This window comes from Plecotus auritus (assembly GCF_963455305.1).
Source record: "Plecotus auritus genome assembly, chromosome: 10".
NCBI classification, from domain to species: Eukaryota; Metazoa; Chordata; class Mammalia; order Chiroptera; family Vespertilionidae; genus Plecotus; species Plecotus auritus.
In genome coordinates this window covers 12237896-12259498 of record NC_137785.1, presented here as the reverse complement: position 1 = coordinate 12259498, position 21603 = coordinate 12237896, and the positions used below count along the sequence as shown (strand labels likewise).

Sequence of the window (21603 nt, the reverse complement as noted above, 5' to 3'; positions counted from 1 at the left end):
TTGCCCGGCCAGTGTGGCTCAGTGGGTGAGTGTCGACCCATGAACCAGGAAGTCACAGTTCAATTCCCGGTCAGGGCACATGCTCAGGTTGCGGACTTGGTCCCAGTGTGGGGGTTGCGGGAGGCAGCCGATCGATGATTCTCTCTCATCAAGTGATGTTTCTCTCTCTCTCTCCCTCTCCCACCCTCTCTGAAATCAATAAAAAAATTTTTTTTTCAAAAGAAGCTGCATTTAGATGATTCACCCCTCCCCCTTTCTCAACTTCCCACGGGGGCCCAGACCTCCAAATCCAGACACTGACCTGTCAGTCCCCTCTCAGCTCTAACCTTGCGCCCCCTTGCTGCAGCTGGGGACCAAGGGCTGCCTCACCTCTCTGCAGGGGTCGACTTGAAGAAGAAGTAACGCCTGGAGCCCACGCTGGACATACGAGGCATCTTTCCGACTCTCTGGCCCAGGGCCCAAAACTGCATGTAGATATACTGATCCAAATTTATCGTCACCTGCCAAGGGGCGCAGAGGAAGCACAGTAGCTAAGCATGGGCTGGAGTCTGAGTACAGGGTACTAACATGCGATGTCTCCCCCCGCCCCCCGTGATTTCAGCCCCTCCCCCAGGCCTGTCATCCCCCAGTGTCCGGGCGGGGCAGCCATGCACGGTCATGCCTGTCAGACACTGCACAAGGGCGTGCCACCTCAGCTGGCACCATTCACACGATAGTCATCACCACCACATTTCTTTGAACCTAAGATGCCACTGACTTTAAGCCACTCCATTATTATTTTTTTTAAATATTTTCTTTATTGATTTCAGAGAGGAAGGGAGAGGGAGAGATAGAAACATCAATGATGAGAGAGAATCATTGGCTGTCTCCCTCCTGCACGCCCCCTGCTGGGGACTGAGCCCTCAACCGGGCATGTGCCCTTGACTGGACTCAAACCCGGGACCCCTCAGTCTGTAGGCCAATGCTCTGTCCACTGATCTAGGGCTACTCCATTATTTTACAAAGCAATTAAAGGAGAAAATATATTGCCGAGTGGAGAAACCAAGACGGCAGCATAGGTAAGCACCTAAACTGCTGCCTCGCACAACAATTTCAAAACTACAACTAAAAGACAGAACAGACACCATCCAGAACCACAGGAAAGCTGGCTGAGTGGAAATTCTACAACTAGAAGGAAAGAGAAAAGCTCACAGAGAATTGGAGGTACGGCAAAGGGTCTTTGTGCGCGCAGAGAGGAAGGGCGGTTGCCAATTAACTATATCACACCACCACTTTTAAGTCACATCCCAATTTCAGGGACAATAAAATATTTTTTAAAAAATATATCTTGCCAAGACCGGTTTGGCTCAGTGGATAGAGCGTCAGCCTGCGGACTGAGGGGTCCCGGGTTCGATTCCGGTCAAGGGCATGTAGCTTGGTTGTGGGCACATCCCCAGTAGGAGGTGTGCAGGAGGCGGCTGATCGATGTTTCTATCTATCCCTCTTCCTTCCTCTCTGTAAAAAAAATCAATAAAAAATATATTATATATATATATATATATATATATATATATATATATATATATATATATATCTTAAAATCCAAAAATGTGGAACTTTGGAAAATTTTAGCATTTTCATTATAATTTTGTAGACTTTGAGAATGAGCATTTTGTATTATTTATTATTACAATGTTCTGGCAGCTGGTAATAAAATCTTTAGTTCTAAGAAGATCCGTATCTTATGATACTTTCCCAACAGAGGGCAGTGAAGTGACCTGAGAAAGAGGTGTCTTTTTCTAATTCACCAAAGGTGCCACATGGGCAAGTTTCCTGTGTCCAGGACTCCAACTCCCAGCAGCATCTGCCTCCCCCAAAGGCCCCACCCCTGCCCCAAGGCCTCCTGGGAGTGTTGGTTCTCCCTGGAAGACAGGTACCTGGACCTCATCCTGAGGGTGGTGGACCACGAGAGCATAGGCCAGGGTGTCCTCGGAGAGGGGGGAGAAGTTGGCCTGGGCCAGCAGGGGCTCCAGCGCCAGAAGCACCTCCTGCTCGTTGGACAGACGCTGGGGGTCCGTTAGCGAAGGCTGGTCCAGAGTCTCCCTGTCCGGGTTGATGGGGTCATATAAGGCCTGAGGAGAGAGTCAGAGAGAAGAAAAACAGGCTAGGTCACAGTGTGAGGGATCATGGGTAAACTTCATGATGTTCCTGGCCCCATCCTTTAAATGATGGGGTACCCCAGGGCTTGACTCTGGGCCCCTCTTCCTTCTCTCTCTCCAAGCCTGCTCTAAGAGGCCTCACCGTCCCCATGCCTTTAAACACCTTCTCTTGCGGATAACTGCCCACTCACATCTCCAACATGGACCTCTCCTGCAAGTTCCAGACTTAATACCCAACCCCAGTGCATGAGCATTCATTCTCCTATTCTCCCACAGGAATGAAAGTAAAGGTGGACATAGACTGCCCAAATAAACTACATTTCCCAGCCTCCCTTGAGGCAAGGTGTGGCCAGGGGGACACAGGCCATAGAATGGAAGCATAATTGATGGGTGCACCTTCCCCCTCAATTCTTGCCACACACACACACCTCCCGCCCCCCCTGGGACCTTCCACTCTCACTCTTTTCTGGCTCTGCGAGCTTAGAACACTGTTCTACCTATGACCCAGTTTTGACCACACAGAGATGAAGACAATGCCCTAAGGATGGCAGAGCAACAAAATGGAAGGAACCTGGGTCCTAGCATAAACTTATGTAGAACAAGGTGACCTAGGCACCCTGGCCCATTTACCCCAGGGCTGTTAAGTGGGCGGGAAATAATCCTCCACCTCTTTAAACCATCTGATTGTGGGGTCTGCTTGTTACAGCGGCTAAGCCTCAGCCGTGGGCAAACTACAGCCCGCGGGCCGGATCCGGCCCGTTTGGCTGTTCTATCCGGCCCGCGGAGCCGAAAGAGCGGAGGGTTCTCTTGCTCTCCCCTCCGCTCCTTTACTTTGAATTTATATTAGTTCACACAAACACTCCATCCATGCTTTTGTTCCGGCCCTCCGGTCCAGTTTAAGAACCCATTGTGGCCCTCGAGTCAAAAAGTTTGCCCACCCCTGCTCTATATGAACTGATACAAACTCTCTACTTGACAATTGTTTTTGGATTTCACAATCACCTCGAATCCAATATGCCAAGCCTACAGATCATTACCCCCCCACCCCCCATTTCCAAACTTTCAATAAAACCACCATTTTGGATTTCCTGTCTCAAACCGGTTCCCCTCAATCATCCCTGGCTTCTTCCCTGAGTGCCAGACTCTTAGATTCAGTGATCTCTTTGACCTCTCCACCTGGCTTTCTAGTGGCACATGTCCAGTGGGAGGAATGACCGGGGCAATGGTTTGGAGGTGGGAAGGCCCAGGGCCTCAGAAACAACTGAGCACGGAGCCGGGTGATGCCGGGAGAGTCATGCCCAACAAATGCTCTCCTGAACCAACTCCCAGGGCTGGGACGTGCTGGCGGAGGACGGACCTGAGGCCAAAGCGAAGGCCCGCGTCTGAGTCCTTCAGCCCCGGCTGACAGAGCAGGTCCCACGGGCCACATCGAGGCTCGTGGAGTGACCTTGAGGAACTCCGTTCCCAGTGCCGAGCTGCAGTCTGAGAGTGAGGGAACCTCAGAGTTGGAGGAGAAAGAAATCGATATTCTTCAAACATCCACTGCGAGCCAGATTCTTCTCTGGGAATTCCACATCCACCAGGGCTTCAAGCCAGAAGCCTGGATGTCGCAGGTGACCCTGGCTGCTCTCTCCCCTCGTACAGTAACACCCCCCCCCCATTCCACCTCCATGCAGATCACCCCTTCGCCCAGCTCTCTCTTCCCGGTCCACACCACCATAGCCTCCTCCTGCCTGGGTGAGCTCAGCCTTCCCAATGGCCTCCCCCAGCCCTTCTGCCCCCCGCCCCTGCCCATCTGTTTCCTACACAGCAGCCGGGGAGAGCTTACCAAGCAACAATAGTAATAACTGAGAATGGCGCACGTTATGCAGCACTTACTACGGGTCAGGCACCTTTTCAAGCATGTTATACACATTCTCGCAATGTGAGAATGGTCCTCCTGTTATCCTCGCTTACAGATGTGGAAACTGAGGCACAGAGAGATGAAGGAACTGCCAAGTTCACAGAGCCAGGAAGTGATGTATCAGGAATCACGCATCCAGCTACGTCCCTCTCCTGCCAGAACCCTCCCCAGGCTCCTACAGCCCCCAAAGGAGCATGCTCTGCACTGGGGCCTGCCAGCCCCCCAGCCTGACACCACCACCCCGTGGTCCCTCAACACCAGCCACACTGGCATCCCTTCCTCCAGGCCCAGGGACTTGGCGCATGCTGTTGGGAGACTCTCCCTGGCCCCTCCCTGCCTCCTTCCCTTTCACTACGGAACTCCTCCTCCACCTCGTTCCAGCTCCCTCTTCCCTCCCTGGAAGCCTCCCTCCGCTGCCGTGTGGCTGGGCGGGTGTGCACTGTACAGAGGTGCCAGGTCTAAGAGGCACCATTGTAGATGCTGACATTCATCCTAACCGTCACCCTTTCGGATGAAACTTCCTGCAACAGAGCTCCCCGCAGTGACGGGAACATTTGGATCTGCACCCCCATCAGGTAGCCACTGGTCACAGGTGGCTGGCTGCTGGGCACTGGAAATGTGGTGAACGCTACTGAAGAATAGAATTTTTTAAAATCTTATTTATTTTCAATGATTCCAAATGTGAACAGCCACATGTGGAGAGGGACTACCCTACTAGACTGCCTCTGGCCAGGGAAAGGGGGTGCCTTTTCCTAATTTGCACACAGACCTGGCACAGAAGCCAAGGTCAGCTGTCATCTGCTCTCCTGAACTGTGCCCTTCGAGCTCACAACCCGAACATGTCCATTCTCTGGGAAAGAGCGCCTCATTCACGGCTGTTGCCACTGCCTGACTTCAGCTCCCTGAGGGCAGGGAGCAGGTCAGCTGGCTCCTCAGTGAAGCCCCAGCACCTGGCACCGGGTCTCCCACAAACATCTGCTGGAAGAATGAAAAATGTCCCTGGAGCCCGGCCGGTGTGGCTCAGTGGTTGAGTGTTGACCTATGAACCAGGAGGTCACGGTTCAATTCGTGGTCGGGGCACATGCCCTAGTGGTGGTCTTGATCCCTACTGGGGGGCGTGCAGGAGGCAGCTGATCCATGATCCTCTCTCATCATTGATGTTTCTATCTCCCTCTCCCTTCCTCTCTGAAATCAATAAAAATACAGTTGTTTAAATAAAAAAGAAAAATGCCCCTGGGTCTTTGTGGCAATTGCCGTTTTCTATCCACCAGCATTCCCTTGGGGCCTCGAACCCCATCCACATCCTGAGGACGCCCAGTTTGTCTCCAGTCCAGACGTCTTTCCTGAGCTCCAGACTCACGCAGCAAGAGCCTGCTCAGCACTTCCACGCGATGGCCAACCGGCCTCTCGATGCTTCCGCCTGGATACCCAACGGCATCCTCTCAAACTCACTGTGTACTCTACGTCCCAACTGGGGTCCTGAAACTCCTCCCGCCATCCTCCCCAACTCAGAAGGGGACAAATCCATCCTTCTAGGTGCTCAGGCCCAAAGTCTGGGGTCATCCTGGACACCCCTCTTTCTCACACATTCAACGCATCAGCATTGAGCCATCACGTTCAAAACAGATCCAGAATGCAACCTCTCAACCCTTGTATGAGCCACCCATCTACCCTGGACCGTTGAGGTGGCCACAGCACGGGGCTCCCTGCTCCCATCCTCCAGCCCGTCTATACCCCACATGGTCACCAGAGGGCGCCTGCTGTAATCTGAGTCCACTCAAGTCCCTCTTGCGTTTAGAGCCCTCACCTCACTCCATGTCCTCACCTGTGTCCCACAAGGCCCTGCAGGATCTAGCCCCACTCCCCTCCCTGCCCTCACCTCCAGCCCTGTCGGCCTCACTCACTCAGCTTTAGGCCCACCCACTTCATTGCTGGTCCTCCTGCACTCCTGCTGGGCCTTTGCACTTACTGTGTCTGCAGCTCTCCACATGGCTCACTCTTGCCTCCTTCAGGTCTCTGCTCAAACTCCAGCCCCTCAGTGAGGCCGTCCCTGATCACCATACCTAAAATTGCAAAACACTTCTGCTTTCTTTTTCTCTTTAATTACTTACCAGAGTTAGACAAAAATAAAATACAGGGCATCAAGTTAAATTTGATTTGCAGATCAATGACAAATAATTTTGCAGTTTAAGTATGTCTCATGCAATATTCGATATGCACGGGACATAATTATACTTAAAAAATTGTTCATAGCTTATCTGAAATTCAACTGTAACTGGGTAGAGAGGGTTGAATGGTGTCCCCTAAAAATTCATGTCCTCTCGGAACCTTAAGCAGGGGTCCTCAAACTTTTTAAACAGGGGGCCAGTTCACTGTCCCTCAGACCGTTGGAGGGCCGGTCTATAGTTTAAAAAAAAAACTATGAACAAATTCCTATGCGCACTGCGGGCCCGGGACGAGTCAGCTGCTAAGCAGGACAGGCAGCGGCACCCGGCGGGCCGGATAAATGTCCTCGGCGGGCCGCATGTGGCCTGCGGGCCGTAGTTTGAGGTCTCTTCTGACACCACTCCCTCCGGGGGTTCTACTTCCCTGTCTTAGAGTATGTTTCATTTGCCTAGAGTTTTTGCAGGTGTAAATAAGATAAGGACTGAGATGAGATCATACTGGGTTGAGGCGGATCCTAAATCCAATGAGGGTGTCCTTATAGGAGGCAGAGAAGGACATAGAGAGGCACAGAGAAGAAGATGATGTGAAGATGGAGATGGGGTGATGTGTCCACAAGCCAAGGACTGCCAGTAGCCACCAGCAGCTTAAGAGAGAGACCTGGGATGATTTCCCCCTCAGAGCCACCAGAGGAAACTAACTCTGCCCACACCTTCCGGACTCCTGAACGAGGATAGAATACATTTCTGTTGTTTTAAGCCACCCAGTTCACAGCAGCAGAAACAAATGAATAAACGGGGCTTCCTGTACTTTACCTGGCAACCCTGTCCTTAGCACTCAGCATCTCTTAACATACTTTCCTTCTTTCCTTTGTTGAGGGCCTGTCTCCCTCACTAGAACATGACCAAATGAGGCAGATACACACATACGTCAGGCTCGCTGCTGTGTCCTGGGGCCTAGAACACAGTAGGTGCTCAATAAATACATACTGAGAAAATTCAATGAATGAATGAATGAGGGAAAGGAAGAACAGAGAGAGGTCACCTGCCAAGGTCACCTGCATGACTAGTGAACAACAAAGCCAGCTTTTGAACCGGGGCTATTCTTATTCTTTTCCTGCCCCAGGCTGCTTCCTCAGGGGACTTAGGTCACCAACAACTGGTCACCCAGTATCTCATCCCCCTCTGGTGCTTCCACCCCGCCCCTCTCAGTACCTCAGTTTAAAACCTCCTGCCTTCCCTGGCCGGTGTGGCTCAGTTGGTTGGGTGTTGTCCTGTGCACCGAAAGGTTGCCAGTTGGGTTCCTGGTCAGGGCACATGCCCGGGTTGTGGGCTCGATCCCTGGTAGGGGGCATGCAGGAGGCAGCTGATTGATGTTTCGTGTTCACATCGATGTTTCTCTTTCTCTCCCTCTCTCTAAAAATCAACTTTTAAAAAAATCTTAAAATCTCCTGCTTCAGTGGGAATATGCATCTTCATTGACTATGCTTTCTATGTTTCTATATAAATGTTTATATAATATTTATTAAAATAACAACAATAAAAACAAAAAACCTGACTCCAGAGACCACAAGTGCCCAGGGAAGAGCTTGGAGGTGGGTGGACTGGGGCGTCAATCCTGGCTCTGCCGCTTGTGAACTGTGCAATCTTGGGCACATCCTGGGCCCCCACAGGGCCTTGGTTTCTGCCTCTGCGAATGGGGCTGATGCAGGAGGAGGTGCCGCAGGAAGGAGTCAATGAGCCCAGTGCAGAGTGAGTGCTCAGCAAGGAGGCCATTGTCCGCTGCTGCTATTCAAAGCAAAGAGGGGACCTGCAGGAGGGCGTGGCGGTGTGCAGTGAAGGGTTAACTCAGCAGGCCTGGGCCGCCCAAACCCTGCACATTTCCAACAAAAGACTGGCCCTTGAAGGGCTCCTGGGAGAGAACCTTGGAATGCCCTGCCTGATTAAAGTGTCTTAGTTTAGCATGCATGGCCAGTGTGGCTCAGTTGGTTGAGCATCGTCTAGTGCAGTGGTCGGCAAACTGTGGCTCGCGAGCCACATGCGGCTCTTTGGCCCCTTGAATGTGGCGCTTCCACAAAATACCACGGCCTGGGCGAGTCTATTTTGAAGAAGTGGCGTTAGAAGAAGTTTAAGTTTAAAAAATGTGGCTCTCAAAAGAAATTTCAATCGTTGTACTTAGCTCTGTTGACTAATGAGTTTGCCGACCACTGGTCTAGTGCACCAGGAGGTCACCAGTTCAACTCCTGGTCAGGGCACATGCCTGGGTTGTGGGATCGATCCCCAATAGGGGCATGCGGAAAGCAGCTGATCAATATTTCTATCACCTTCTCCCTTCCTTTCTCTAAAATCAATGAAAACATGTATATTTTTTAAAAAGTGTCTTGGGCTCTGGCTGGTTTGGCTCAGTGGATAGGGCGTCAGTCTATGGACTGAAGGGTCCCGGGTTCGATTCCAGTCAAGGGCATATGCCTAGGTTGCTGGCTCAATTCCCAGTGGGGGGCATTCAGGAGGCAGCCAATCAATGATTTGCTCTGAAATAAATAAAAATATATATTATTTAAAAAGTGTCTTGGGCCCAGCTGGGATGGCTCATGAGCATCGACCTATGAACCAGGAGGTCACAGTTCAATTCCCAGCTCGGGTACATGCCTGGGTTGCAGGCTCAATCCTCAATAGGAGGCGTGGAGGAGGCAGGTGAGCAATAGGTCTCTCTCATCATTGATGTTTCTATCGCTCCCACTCCCTTCCTCTCTGAAATCAATTAAAAAATGTATTTTTTTAAAAAGTGTCTTGGACTGAAACCGGTTTGGCTCAGTGGATAGAGCGTCGGCCTGCGGACTGAAGGGTCCCGGTTCGATTCCGGTCAAGGGCATGTACCTTGGTTGCGGGCACATCCCCAGTAGGAGTGTGCAGGAGGCAGCTGATCGATGTTTCTCTCTCATCGATGTTTCTAGCTCTCTATCCCTCTCCCTTCCTCTCTGTAAAATATCAATAAAATATATTTAAAAAAAAAAAAGTGTCTTGGACCCTAGCCGGTTTGACTCAGTGGATAGACCATTGGCCTGTGGACTGAAGGGTCCAGGTTCGATTCTGGTCAGGGGCACATGCCCGGGTTATGGTCTTGATCCCCAGTAGGGGGCATGCAGGAGGCAGCCGATCAATGATTCTCTCTCATCATTGATGTTTCAATCTCTCCCTCTCCCTTCCTCTCTGAAATAAATAAAAAGATATCTTTAAAAATAATAATAGAGTAATAAAAAGTGCCTTGGTGTACCCAGGGCCTTGGGCCACACTGGATGTCTATGCTAACAATGTGATTGATGGTGGGAGTCTTGGGGTATGAGGCAGTCTGACCGCTGGAGGAGCTAGAGACTGAGTAACTAGGACAGTGACACAGGTGGCCAGCCAGGCCTAAATGACCAACCTCCAAAAAAACCCTGGACAAAGCCCGGGTGGGCTTCCCTGGTTGGCGAGACTCCGTATGTGTGGTCACATATCGTTGGTGGGAGAATTAAGTGCTGTTCTAGAGTCAGTACGGGGAGCGGACAAGTGGCGGCTCTGGCCTGGTCTCTTCTGGGCCCTGCCCGTGGCCTTTTTCCTTTGCTAATTGTGTTCACCATCCTTTCACCGTGTAAGAAACTACCACTTCAAGTATAACAGCTTTCTTGAGCTCTGGAAGTCCCTCTATAAAATCAATGAATCTGAGGGTGGTCTTGGGGACCCTCAGCACAGGCAGGGCCCAGGGAGGAGAAGGAGGAGGCGGCTAAGAATTTCTCTTCTGACACCACTCCCTCCGGGGGTTCTACTTCTCTGTCTGAGGCTCCTTGTCCACCCTCCTCCCCAGTTCCAGTTCCCCTTCCTGATCTCAAGGCTGGCACACCCCGGGGTGTGGCTAATTCCCCTCATGGTACCCTTTAGTACCATCTAGATCAGGGGTCCTCAAACTTTTTAAACAGGGGGCCAGTTCACTGTCCCTCAGACCGTTGGAGGGCCGGACTATAGTTTAAAAAAAAAACAACTATGAACAAATTCCTATGCGCACTGCGGGCCCGGGACGAGTCAGCTGCTAAGCAGGACAGGCAGCGGCACCCGGCGGGCCGGATACATGTCCTCGGCGGGCCAATGTGGCCCGCGGGCCGTAGTTTGAGGACCCCTGATCTAGATCCTCCCAGGGTTGCTTCTCAGCCCAGACTCCCCTCCCTTGACCTCCAGACCCCACATTTAAGTCCATCTCTCTATCTGCCTGACAGGTGGCTCAAATTCCTAAGTCCAAAGCTGACCTCTCAATCTTCCCTGCAGATCTGCCTCTCGTCCCTGCCCTGTCATCCGCGTCTCAGAAAATGGCAGCTCCATCCTTCTGGGGAGCAGGCCAGAACTGCTGGAGGCACCCTGGACTCCTCTCTTTTTCTCACCAGCCGGCCCACACAGCTGAGTGCTGCAGCCTCCCAGCTATTACCAGCGTCTGCCCACTTTTCACCACTTCCACTGCTATTACTCTTGTCGGAGCTGCCATTACCTCTCTCCGGGACAAGCATAATAGACTCTTTACTAGACCTCTCTGCCTCTGACAGTCTGTTCCCTACACGGCAGCCAGAAGGATCCTGTTAACAACTCAATCAGTTCCTCCTCTGCTCAGAGCCCTCCTGTGGCTCCCAGCTCACTTAGAGTAAAAGCAATGTCCTCACCATGGCCCACCAGGCCAGGCACAATTTGCCCCCACTCCCTCTCTGCTCTCATCTTCCGCCTCTCTCCCTCCACTCCAGCTACAGCTGTCCTTTGGCTGTTTCTCTAACACTCCAGGCCCTCTCGCACCTCAGGACCTTTGCACTTGCTTTTCTTTCTGCCTAGAATGTCTCCCCAGACATCCATCACGCATGCTCCTTTCTCTTCACCCAGGTCTTAGCTTGCCTGTAACCTCCTCATCAGAGAAGCCTTCCCAGATCACCCTGTCTAAAACAGGCCCCCATTGCCCTAACTGGTTTGGCTCGGTGGATAGAGCGTCGGCCTGCGGACTGAAAGGTCCCAGGTTCAATTCCGGTCAAGGGCATATACCTTGGTTGCGGGCACATCCCCAGTAGGGAGTGTGCAGGAGGCAGCTGATTGATGTTTCTCTCTCATCGATGTTTCTAACTCTCTATCACCCTCCCTTCCTCTCTGTAAAAAACCAATAAAATATATTTAAAATAAATAAATAAATAAAACAGGCCCCCATCTCATCCCTGTCTAACCTGCTTCAACCTCTGCTTCATTGTTCTTCACAGCACTTACCACTCCGGGTATCATATTTCATATTTACTTATTACCTCCCCAACTGGAATGCCGGCTCCCTGAGGGTGTGGCTTTGCCGGAACTGTTCCCCGCAGCACCCCCAGGGCTTAAAACGGGGCCAGATTCCATGTAGGTGCTCAGAGAACTTTTGCTGAATGAACGGATGAGCAAACAAGCATGGCTGGGCAGGAGGGCCCCGCCCTCACCTGCAGCCGGTTCAGGATTTGATGGTAGTGGAACAAGGTGCAGAGGTCCACGTGGGCAGAGAACTCCTCCAAGGCCGCCTTCTCCGCAGGACTGGAGTGGAATTCCTGTTACCTCGGGAAGCAAAACTAATCATTAGGCCTCTCTCCCCTTCCTCGTGGGAAGGAATTCTTTCCCTGGCAGCCCATACAGACCGTCAGAGCTCTGGGCTTTACAAATTTTTTTTGTTTGGGAGAGGGTGTCAATTTTATTGACCAAGAAACTGAGGTAGCCTGGCATAGTAAAAAACAGATGACTGAAAGAGCCGAGAGCTCACGTTCTCACTTTGACGCTGACTCACCAACATTCACACAATGCTTACTGTGCGCCAGGCACTGCTTGCCCACAGGAGATGCAAGGAGGCCAATGGAATTATAACCCCATTTTTCAGAGGGGGAAAATGAGGCTCAGGGAGTCACCCACTGAGGACCACAATGTCTAGATAAAGAGAGACTGAAAATCCACTCTGAGCCTGTCTGACCCCAGAGCACACATATTTAACCAATTATGTATGCTTGTCACTTCCCTTCTGCTGCTGCGGCGCCCTCATTTATAAAATGGGGGTGATGGTGGTATCTCTCTTATTGGGTTGTTATGATGATTCAATACATGGAAAATGCTTAGCACAGTGCCATATAGTAAGAGCTCACACAGTGTGATAATAATTATGATTATGCTTTCGTAGGTATAATTATCATTAGATAGTAGTAATAGTAATGATGATGATGATTATACACATTTTGCAAAGGGGAAAACCATGCCCCAGAGAGTGCTTGTTCAAGCCTCAGAACAAGCTATGGAGTCGGAATCGCTGCTACATTTGCATCTCAGAGGTCTTCTTCCCCTCCCCTACGTTCCAATTCACTTCGCGCCCACTAGAGACTGTAAGGGGAAGAGGAACTACAATTCCCAGGAGGGGCCAGCGCAGCCCTCTATAGCATGCACGGCCCTGCCGCCGCAAGGCCTGCCGGGAGTCGTAGGCCCCAGGCTCTTGGACCCCGGACGGGCGTTACCTGTATCAGGAGGCGGAGCAGCTGCTCCTTGGAGAATGGGATGAACCGCTCCTGGTACTGCTGCGCCCAGTCGCGGGGCTCCGTGGGGTTCCACATCCTGCGGTACTCCCCCATCTTGGCCGCCAGCGAGGACAGGGCCCGGGCGGGCCCCAGGACCGCGGGCAAGACTGGCCATCTTCGGACCCAGGATGCCCAGACCCACCGGGTCACATGCAACATGGCCAGCCCCTGTGCCCGGAGCCTAAACGAGGGAAATGGGTAGGGGGTCAAAGGACATCTGATGGAAAAGCGCCCTCTCCACCTCCCTGTCTCAATCTCCAGGAGCTGTCCCTACCCCAGGCGGAGCGCAGAGCCCGTCCCCCCTTCTCGCGGGTCCCCTCCCACATTGCTCAGTGGACCTGGGTCCCAGGGAAGGGTCAGAGGTCTTAGGTCTTGGGGCGTTTTGAGGGCCTAGACACCCTGTAGTGGTACAACTGGTTTCTGCGGGGTCTAGGCGATGAGGTGGATCATTGGAGCATAGGAGAAGCTCGGAAAGGCTCCACTGAGGGTGCAGGGCCGTCCTGCCCTGGCCATGCAATCCCCCTCCCTCCCCTCACCTTAGCCAACGCTCGACTGTCATTGAGCCTCCTGCGCATGTGCAGGAAGGCTTTCTGGTCCCCCAAGACTCAGCTTCATCCAGCAGGAGGACGCATGCGCAAAACCTGGGTCACTGAGCGCTGTCCATTTCTTTCCTCTAAAGCCGTCTCAACTGCGCACGAGCAATATGCCTGCCTTTCTCCAGTACAGGCCTTGTTGTGGGTGCGCGCATGCGCAGCAGAAATGTCTCCTTGTCGCCGCGCTGCAGAGAGAAGGAGACGCAGCGGGCGCGAGACTCCCGGGAGCGCTGGGGCGGGGTAGGGCCCCCGCGCGCAGCCCGCCAACGGCGGGCGCCCAACGTCCGCTGGGGCCACGCCCCCGCTCGTGTCCGCTACTGAGTAGGAGGGAAAGGGAAGGGGGCGGGCCTTGGGCACAGCCAATCAGCTGTGGAGGAGCGAAAAGGCGGGAAAAAGCGGAAGCAAAAGAAGTCTGAGGTGGCGCAGGGGACCGGGATGGGGAGGGTGGGCGAAAGGAAGAGCGGGCCCCCAGGTGACGCAGGCCGGGCCTCAGAGTAGGGGTGACCCTTTGTCAGGCAGTGTCTCCCCGCCCCCAAGCCCCACCACCCCCATTTCACGTCCTTAAAGGGAAGACCCTGATTCTAAGAAGGTAACCGAGTGCCGGGGGCTTGGCCTCCTCATTCTGAGGGGACAGCTCAGTTCTAAGCCCAGGTCCCCACACGTCTGAGATCCAGACCCGCCAACTTGAGAAAACGCCCTTTTTATGAAGATAGAGCTGAATTCTAGGTGGAGGCCTGTATGCCAAGGAAATAACCCCAATTCCTAAGGACAGCCTAAAATGTTCCCTGTTCTACCGGGGTTCTCCATTATGGACGCTGACACCCCAAACCTGAAAGGGATCCCCCTGGTTCAGGTCTTCCAGGTCTGACCCAGCGCCTCAACCCCCTGGAAACGCCACTGTGTCCTCTCACGGGGAGAACACAGTCCTTCAAAGGGGCGCTGTGCTCCCGAGTCAGTGACGTGACCCCAATATCCCAGCCCTCCCTCCACCCCTTCTCCCTGCATGGGATTTCCTCACCAGCACCTCCCCCTGTTCCTCCCCAGGTGCCCCCTCACCTGGTGACCCGACCTCTAGAATTCTCAGGACCCCCCTTACCCTGCACCCCAACTCATGGGATCCTCGGCAAACCTCTCATCCGACACCCCAGCTCTGGGACCCTCAGCAGCCCTTTCATCCCATGCCCCAACTCCTAAGAACCCTACCAGACCCTGCACCCCACACAACCCCATTCCGGGGACCCCCAGCTCTCACGCCCCCTTCTCTGGGGACCCCCCAGAAGTTCCTTCACCCCATGCCTCTGACCCTAACCTCCCCCCACCCGTCTTGTCGTCCAGCAGCCGAGCCCCAGGGTGAGCCTGGAGCCGCTGGGAGCCAGCACAGCAGCCCCGCTCCCGCCGCCCCGGGCCCCGGAGGCAGAGCAGCCGCCATGCACATCCCCGAGAGCCTTCAGGACCTGGCGGACAGCGAGGCTGTGCAGTTCCTGAAGCGGCCCAAGACGGTCACGAGGATCTTCGCAGGGGTGAGCCCCCTGGCCCGGCGGCCGTGGGTGCAGGAGACAGGGCTCACCCCGCAGACACGAGCACAGGGTGTGGGGACAGGAGGGGGCCAGAGGGGGGAAGGAGCCAGAGGCAGCTGATAGCGGGGTCACCTTCATGGCGCACCCGCCTGCTGCGGGCACTTCCTACTCTCACGGAAGAAACAACCCTGCAGAGCAAGTGCTGGGAGCCCCACTTAAATACATATATTTTTTATTGATTTCAGAGAGGAAGGGAGAGGGAGAGAGAGATGGAAACATCAATGATGAGAGAGAATCATCCATTGGCTGCCTCCTGCACGCCCCCTACTGGGGATCGAGCCCACAACCCAGGCATGTGCCCTTGACCGGAATCGAACCCGGGATCCTTCAGTCCGCAGGCCGATGCTCTATCCACTGAGCCACACCAGCTAGGGCACATGTGACTATTTCAACTTAAACTAATTAAAACAAAATGTCCCATTCCTCAGTCACAGGGGCCACATTTCAGGTGCCCCACAGCCACAGGGGGCTGGTGGCTCTCGTCCTGGCAGATGGAGGACATTTCCATCATGGCCACCGGTGTTGGCTACGGTCACACCCAGAGGCGGGGCCTGGACTCAGAAGGGGGTCTGCGAGGTGCCAGCACCTGTTCGTTTTCCCCCTTTCAGACGAGGAACGAGGAGAGCGGCAGGGGCTGGGGCCTCGGGGACGGAATGGCACACAGAGGCAGGATGAGAGTCTGTATCGTAGATCCGAGACGCCAGATGCTGGGCGGGCACTGGGCCGGGCACAGTGCCAGGCAAGGGTTTTACAGGCCTGCCTTTAATCCGCACCCCATTCCCGAAGAGCCGTGACAGCTGGGCTCAAATCCGCATTCAGCCCAAACTCTGCTGTGTGACCTGGGGCCAGTCACCACCCCTCTCTGTGCTCTGGGCGGTGCTGCCACTGTTCCTCTCCTTTGACAGAGTTGGAAACTGAGGCCTAGGGAGATGGTGAGACACGATCGGGGTCATGGGAGCAGGTGAGGGGCCCTGGATCAAACCCAGGGACCTAATCCAGAGTCTCCCCTTGCGACCCCTTCCGGAGCCTGTGGTCGGAAGAGCCCGCGGGCCTGGCTTGGAGTCCCGGCTGGGTCCCATGCAGGTCCATGGAGGGTGACGGACACCCCCATTTGCCTGGTGTCATGATCCACAGCACCCCCTTTTATTCTCAAAAGCACCCGGTTTTGTTTGATAACGTACCGAGTCCCGCTCTGCCTGTGTGACCTTGAGCAAGTGCTTGATTTCTCTGACCCCCTGCACCCTCATGTGTAAGACGTGGGCCCTAATATCCCGCTCACGGGAAGGACTGCGGTGAAAATGAAGCAAGTTAGTGTCCCTAAACTGGTCAACATGGGCCTGGCACGTGGCCAGCTTTCGTCAAATAGTGATTATTATTGGGACAAATTATTAAGGGGAGCCTAGGGTGTGTCCACTGCCCCTCTCGGCCGGGGGAAGAGAGGAGTTACGAATCCCACCTCCTAGTTCCGGGGCATTATCACCCCTGGTTGACCCAAGGGGAAACTGAGGCCCACGGAGATTGAGTGACTTGCCCAAGGACATCCCGCAGCTGGTGAGAGGAGCGGCACACCTCAAACTCCAGGAGGAAGGGCGGTGGCGAGGGAGGAGGAGGCCCAGCTGGTGCGGACCCGGTGTGGGGGGCGGGGGGGGGAGGGCTGCCGGCCAGAAGGTTCGGTCACAGTCTTTGCCCGCTGCCTGCATCCCCCTCCCTCCCTCCCAGCCCTCCTTCCCCCCTGGCCGGCTCCTCGAGAGGGACTCTCTGGGCAGCTGGTGCCTGTCTTGGCTGCCGCCTGCCAGCTGGTGCCTTAACTGATGAATCTTTGCTCCCTCCCTGGGGACCGGCCAGAGAGGGCGCGGAAGGAGGTTTGGACTCGGGCTTCCGAGGGCTCAGGTCCCTCTGGCCCGGCAGAGACACCTCCCCACGTCTCCAGTGCCACAGCCTAAGGTTTGGGGGGGGTCAATGGACAGACAACCCCCCCCCCAACTAGAAGTCAGGAGGGCTGGGTTCCCATCCCTGCTCCCCCACTGACTGACCTTGAGAGGACACTTGGTCCCCACCCTGGGTGAGTCCCGAGAACGATCATCAGGGCCAGGCCCCCCCGAACCCACACACCCCCTCTTCACAGCATAGAGACAGACCGGGAAACTGAGGATCCAAGAAGTGAGGGGTTCGCCCAAGGCCACACAGCTGGCAGAGTCAGCCGTGTCTGGCTCTTTGCACGCCACTATAATAGCTTCGATTTATCACCTGTGAAACAGGGATGGATTGGTAACAGCTAGCGTGTGGAGCTGGTGTGAGTCTCGGGGAGGTGATGCAGGTAACATGGATATAGGCTCAAAAATGATTGATGGGCCTGCTGGTCATTGACCTGGCTCTGCCCCAGACCATCAGGCAAGACGCCCCCCCCTTTATGGACTCGGTTCTTCACCCTGAAACAGATGGAGGCAAACACCCTTAGCAATGCCGCCGAGCTGGACAAAAAGAGGGACTCGCTGCCATGGTCATGATTGTTGTTGTTATTATTATTCAGAGAAGGCAAGACAAAGGATCGAAGAGGAGGAACAGAGGCTGAGGAGTTCAGGGGTTCATCTGTTGCCTCCCTAGTCCCCACTCTGAAGGTCAGGGCAAGAGCACAGAAGAAAGGCCCAAGGTCATTCCCTTTTTCACACACATTTGCTGAGGTCCATTCTGGTGCTCAGTGCTCGGGATAGAAGGGTCCAGGTGGACCCGTCCAGAAGGAGTTCAAATCCAAATAGATTCCCCCCTCCCGGCTGGTGTGGTTCAGTGGTCAACCTACGAACCAAGAGGTCACCAGTTCGATTCCCAGTCAGGGCACATGCCGGGGTTGTGGGCTCGATCTCCAGTAGGGGGTGTGCAGGAGGCAGCCGATCAGTGTTTCTCTCTCATCATTGATGTTTCTCTCTCTCCCTCTCTGAAATCAATGAAAACATTTTTTTTTAAATGGACTCCCCTACCCCACCCTCCCCTGGCTCTGGTCCCAGCCAGCACTGCCACGTCCATCAATCCCCAATGCCTGTTTTAGGTCCTAAATATCACTGGATTCCTCAGAGCCCCAACCTCAGCTCAGTCCTCAGCATCCCTTGCCTGGGCCTTCCCACCAATCTCTCTGATCTGTGGGCTTCTTGTCTTGCGCCCTCTGAACCATCATGACCCTGCAGATTCGCTCTGCCTCCCGGGTCTGACCCTGGCCATCCTCTGCTCAGAATCTCTCCACGCCTGTAATTAAATCCAAATAAGAAATGTCACTTTCCCCGGCTCCCGGTACCAGACCCCTCAGTCTGCTGTTCGACCTCTGAGCCTGGGCCCCCGCCCACTTTTCCAGCCTCCTCACACCGCATTCTTCTTATGCAATTTCGCTCCAGTCCCTGAAGGAGCCCCACTCCGCAGCATCTGGCTTTAGCACACACGGTGCGTCCTGCCTGGCATGCCCTTCCTCCTCTGTCTGCCTGGAAAACGCCTCATCCTTTAAGATGCAGTTCAGATCTCATTCTATTTCCTCCTGAATCCAGCCCCACGACTTCCGTTCCGGCTCAAACCTTGACTCTCTCCCTGACCCCAGGGCCCAGTCACCTCCCAGCCTCCAATCTCTAGGCTCACCCCCTCCGGTCCATCTCTACACGGCCCCAAAGGGGTCTTCATGCACCCAGAGCTGCCCCTGCCCCTCCGCTGCCCAGAGCCCTGCCGTGGCTCCCTATTGCCCCCCCTGGCAACGTCCCCAGTCCCCCCGCCTTTCCCACCTGCATCACTCCTCACAGCCATCGCCTCATCCACGATGCCTTCCTGGATCGATTCCCCCGCCCACCCCATAGCGCACCGGTTCCTTCCATATCGGGTGTGGACCTCCCCACACTGCATTGCGACTGCCTGGGACGAATAATTGGGACGTAAAGTTTTCACTGAATGACATTGAGAGGAACCTCTGTCCTCAGGCATCTGGCCCAGCTGGAGGCAGTATGGCAGGGGCTTAAGGCAGACTCAGGAGCCACAGCTCCGTCCCAACCCAGCACTGCCACTTGCTAACTGCGTGGCTTTGGGTGATTCCTCGCCTCTCTGTGCCTCAGTTCCATCACCTGAAACAGGGGGCTGCTAGAAGTACCCACATCCCGGGGTGGCTGTAAGGATGGCACAGGCTGGTGCGTGTGGAGAACTCCAGTGGCGCTTAATAATCACCTCGGAAGACAAGGGTGGACGCAGACAATTGTACTAGAGTGTGCTCCGCGAAAGAAAAAGAAAGAAAGAAAATATTCCTGTTTGTTAGATCCTGGGTGTTTGTTACATTTCTCTCCATACTTGTCTGTATTTGGGAGTATCTCATACATTTATTTTAAAAACTGAATAGGGATTAGCCAAGCTGGGCGGGAGGAGGGAGTTGCAGGCAGTGGGAAGAGCTGGAGGCAGAGAATCATCACGCTGCCAACACTGAGCTGCTGCTGTGTCCCGGGCACTGGGCGAAGTGTTTGATGTTGGTACCTGGGTTTGGTGCAAGGTACCTGCCAGAAGGGGAGGAGGGGAGGCGAGGTGAATGGGGAGTGCACGGACCAGGCTGGGCCTCACAGGGGCTGTGGCGAGGGCCCCGGGGGAGAGGAAGCCCCAGCAGGAACAGGGCTTGGAGGCTCTGAGGACTGGACAGGAGGGAGGGGCCAGAGCTGCCCACGGGTGGATGGCAGGGTCCGGTCTACAGATGGGGGACCCAAGGGGCACAAAAGGGTTTGGGGGGAGGCTGAGCTCCACTCAGGGCCCTGGAACCTGCTCCCGCACCCGCAGATCTTCGCCCTCATCGTCTTCTCCTCCCTGCTGACCGATGGCTACCAGAACAAGACGGACGCTTCGCAGCTCCGCTGTGTCCTCAACAGCAACAATGTGGCCTGCAGCTTCGCCGTGGGGGCCGGCCTCCTGGCCCTGCTCAGCTGCCTGGCCTTCCTGGCCCTGGACGCCCACGAGGGCCACATCGCCTGCACCCGCTTCAGGACGGCTTTCCAGCTCCTGGACTTCATCCTGGCCGGTGAGCCGGAACCGCTGCCCACAGCCCCCACCCAGCCCTCCGTGGCCCGGGGATCCCGGCACCCCGCCCTCCCCCGCCCAGCCGGCCACGTGGAACCCAAAGCTCTGTCCCGCCCTTCTCACGCTCACTGCACCTGCAGTTTCCTCCCCTGGGAATTATTACTCTGTCCTTTAGACTCAGCGTAAGGGTCAACTCTTCCGATCCCCGGGCCAGTTCTAGAAACCTCCCTCTGCTCACCCTCCCTCCCTCCTCCTCCTCCTCCTCTTCCTCCTCCTCCTTCTCCTCCTCCTCCTCCTCCTCCTCCCGCTCCCCTCCCTCCTCCTCTGCACAGGGCTAGTCCCAGCGTTGCCGGGCTGGGAGGCCCTCAGTGGGCACTGGGTCCATGCCCTCCGAGAGAACTTCCTGTGAGGGGGGGACGTTTGGTACCTGCGCTTCCCACACAGGAGCCGCCGGCCGCATGTGGCCCCTGAGCACTTGAAGTGGGACCATGGGGCTGAATTTTTTAAAATACGTTTTCATTGATTTCAGAGAAGAGGGGAGAGAGAGAGAAACATCAATGATGAGAATCATTGATCGGCTGCCTCCTGCACGCCTCCTACCGGGGATCAAGCCCAAAACCTGGGCATGTGCCCTTGACCTAGAATCGAACTGAGACCTCCTGGTTCATGGGTCGATGCTCAACCACTGAGACACACTGGCCGGGCGGAGCTGAATTATTTTGACTTTTAATTGATTGAAACGTAAACAGCCACGTGTGGCCGTGGGCAGTGCAGCTCCACTCCAGCGGCACATCTTACGGAGGCTGGAGGGAGAGGCCCTTCCCAGGCCAGCAGCCCTTCCTGAACCGCTCTTCCCCCCCTTTCTTCTCTCCTGCGCCCCCAGTCCTCTGGGCAGGCACCTGGTTCCTGGGTTTCTGCTTCCTGGCCAACCAGTGGCACCATTCGCCACCCAAACAGTTCCTCCTGGGGAACAGCAGCGCCAAGGCCTCCATCACCTTCGCTTTCTTCTCCGTCCCCGTCTGGGTGAGGATGAGCTGCCCACCGGGCACCCTCTGCAGGGCGGGGTGGGAGGGCTGCCCACCCTCCCGCTCCCTCAGCTCCCGGGGCCTCCGCTCACCCCTTCCCTGGCTCCCAGGCAAACCATAAAGTGGGCGCCCCTTCCTCGGAGCAGATGTGGGCCTGCCTTAGGCCTTGTGTGGGTGACTGCTGAGCTGGGTGACGAGTGAGCAGTGGGCGCAGCCGCGCCCTGCGTCTCCCCCCAGGCCAGGCCCCAGCCCCAGTCCCTCTTTCTCCCGCCCAGCCCAAGCCAGCCTCCAACACACCCTTCTCTACCCGCAGATATTCCAGGCCTACCTGGCCTTCCAGGACCTCCGCAATGACGCTCCAGTCCCCTACAAGCGCTCCCTGGATGAGGGGGGCGTGGTGCTGACCACCCTCTCCCCGCCCTCTGCCGCCAGCCCTATCAACACGCCCCCCACTGGCCCCAACAGCATGAGTTATGCCAGCTCCGCCCTGTCGCCCTATCTGACCACAGCGAAGGTCCCCCGCCTCGCTATGATGCCCGACAACTAGACATCCTCATCACCTCAGTAAAGAGCTCACCCTCCCTGCAGAAGGGTTTCTG

At 55.1% G+C, this 21603-nt stretch overlaps 2 protein-coding genes across 3 annotated transcripts in view; one reads left to right on the top strand and one right to left on the bottom strand.

Moving 5' to 3' along the window:
• The window catches only part of TMEM143 (transmembrane protein 143), a 23476-nt gene extending 9793 nt beyond the window's left edge, over nt 1-13683 (bottom strand). Inside the window, exons 1-5 of the mRNA XM_080644304.1 lie at nt 13324-13683; nt 12728-12968; nt 11678-11782; nt 1917-2111; nt 370-500 (exon numbers count right to left, since the gene is read on the bottom strand). Of these exons, the coding sequence (XP_080500430.1) occupies nt 370-500; nt 1917-2111; nt 11678-11782; nt 12728-12968; nt 13324-13346 (695 nt within the window). The 5' untranslated portion in view covers nt 13347-13683. The remainder of the gene's footprint in view (nt 1-369; nt 501-1916; nt 2112-11677; nt 11783-12727; nt 12969-13323) is intronic.
• Nucleotides 12741-21603, top strand: SYNGR4 (synaptogyrin 4). 2 transcript variants are annotated; one of them, XM_080644306.1, is made up of 5 exons: nt 12741-12781; nt 14719-14900; nt 19743-19980; nt 20863-21002; nt 21318-21603. In XM_080644306.1, the coding sequence occupies exons 2-5, from the start codon at nt 14808-14810 to the stop codon at nt 21549-21551; spliced, it is 705 nt and encodes a 234-aa protein (XP_080500432.1). In that variant the 5' UTR covers nt 12741-12781; nt 14719-14807; the 3' UTR covers nt 21552-21603. The 2 variants fall into 2 exon arrangements, with proteins under 2 accessions (XP_080500432.1, XP_080500431.1); XM_080644305.1 differs by lacking the exon at nt 12741-12781 and adding an exon at nt 13693-13797.

What these genes read in the sequence shown, in the direction of transcription:
- SYNGR4 (XM_080644306.1), top strand. Translation starts at nt 14,808, where the DNA reads ATGCACATCCCCGAGAGCCTTCAGGACCTGGCGGACAGCGAGGCTGTG. An exon ending in TCACGAGGATCTTCGCAGGG is followed by an intron (nt 14,901 to 19,742) that starts GTGAGCCCCCTG and finishes CCGCACCCGCAG; the next exon opens with ATCTTCGCCCTCATCGTCTT. An exon ending in TCTTCTCCGTCCCCGTCTGG is followed by an intron (nt 21,003 to 21,317) that starts GTGAGGATGAGC and finishes CTCTACCCGCAG; the next exon opens with ATATTCCAGGCCTACCTGGC.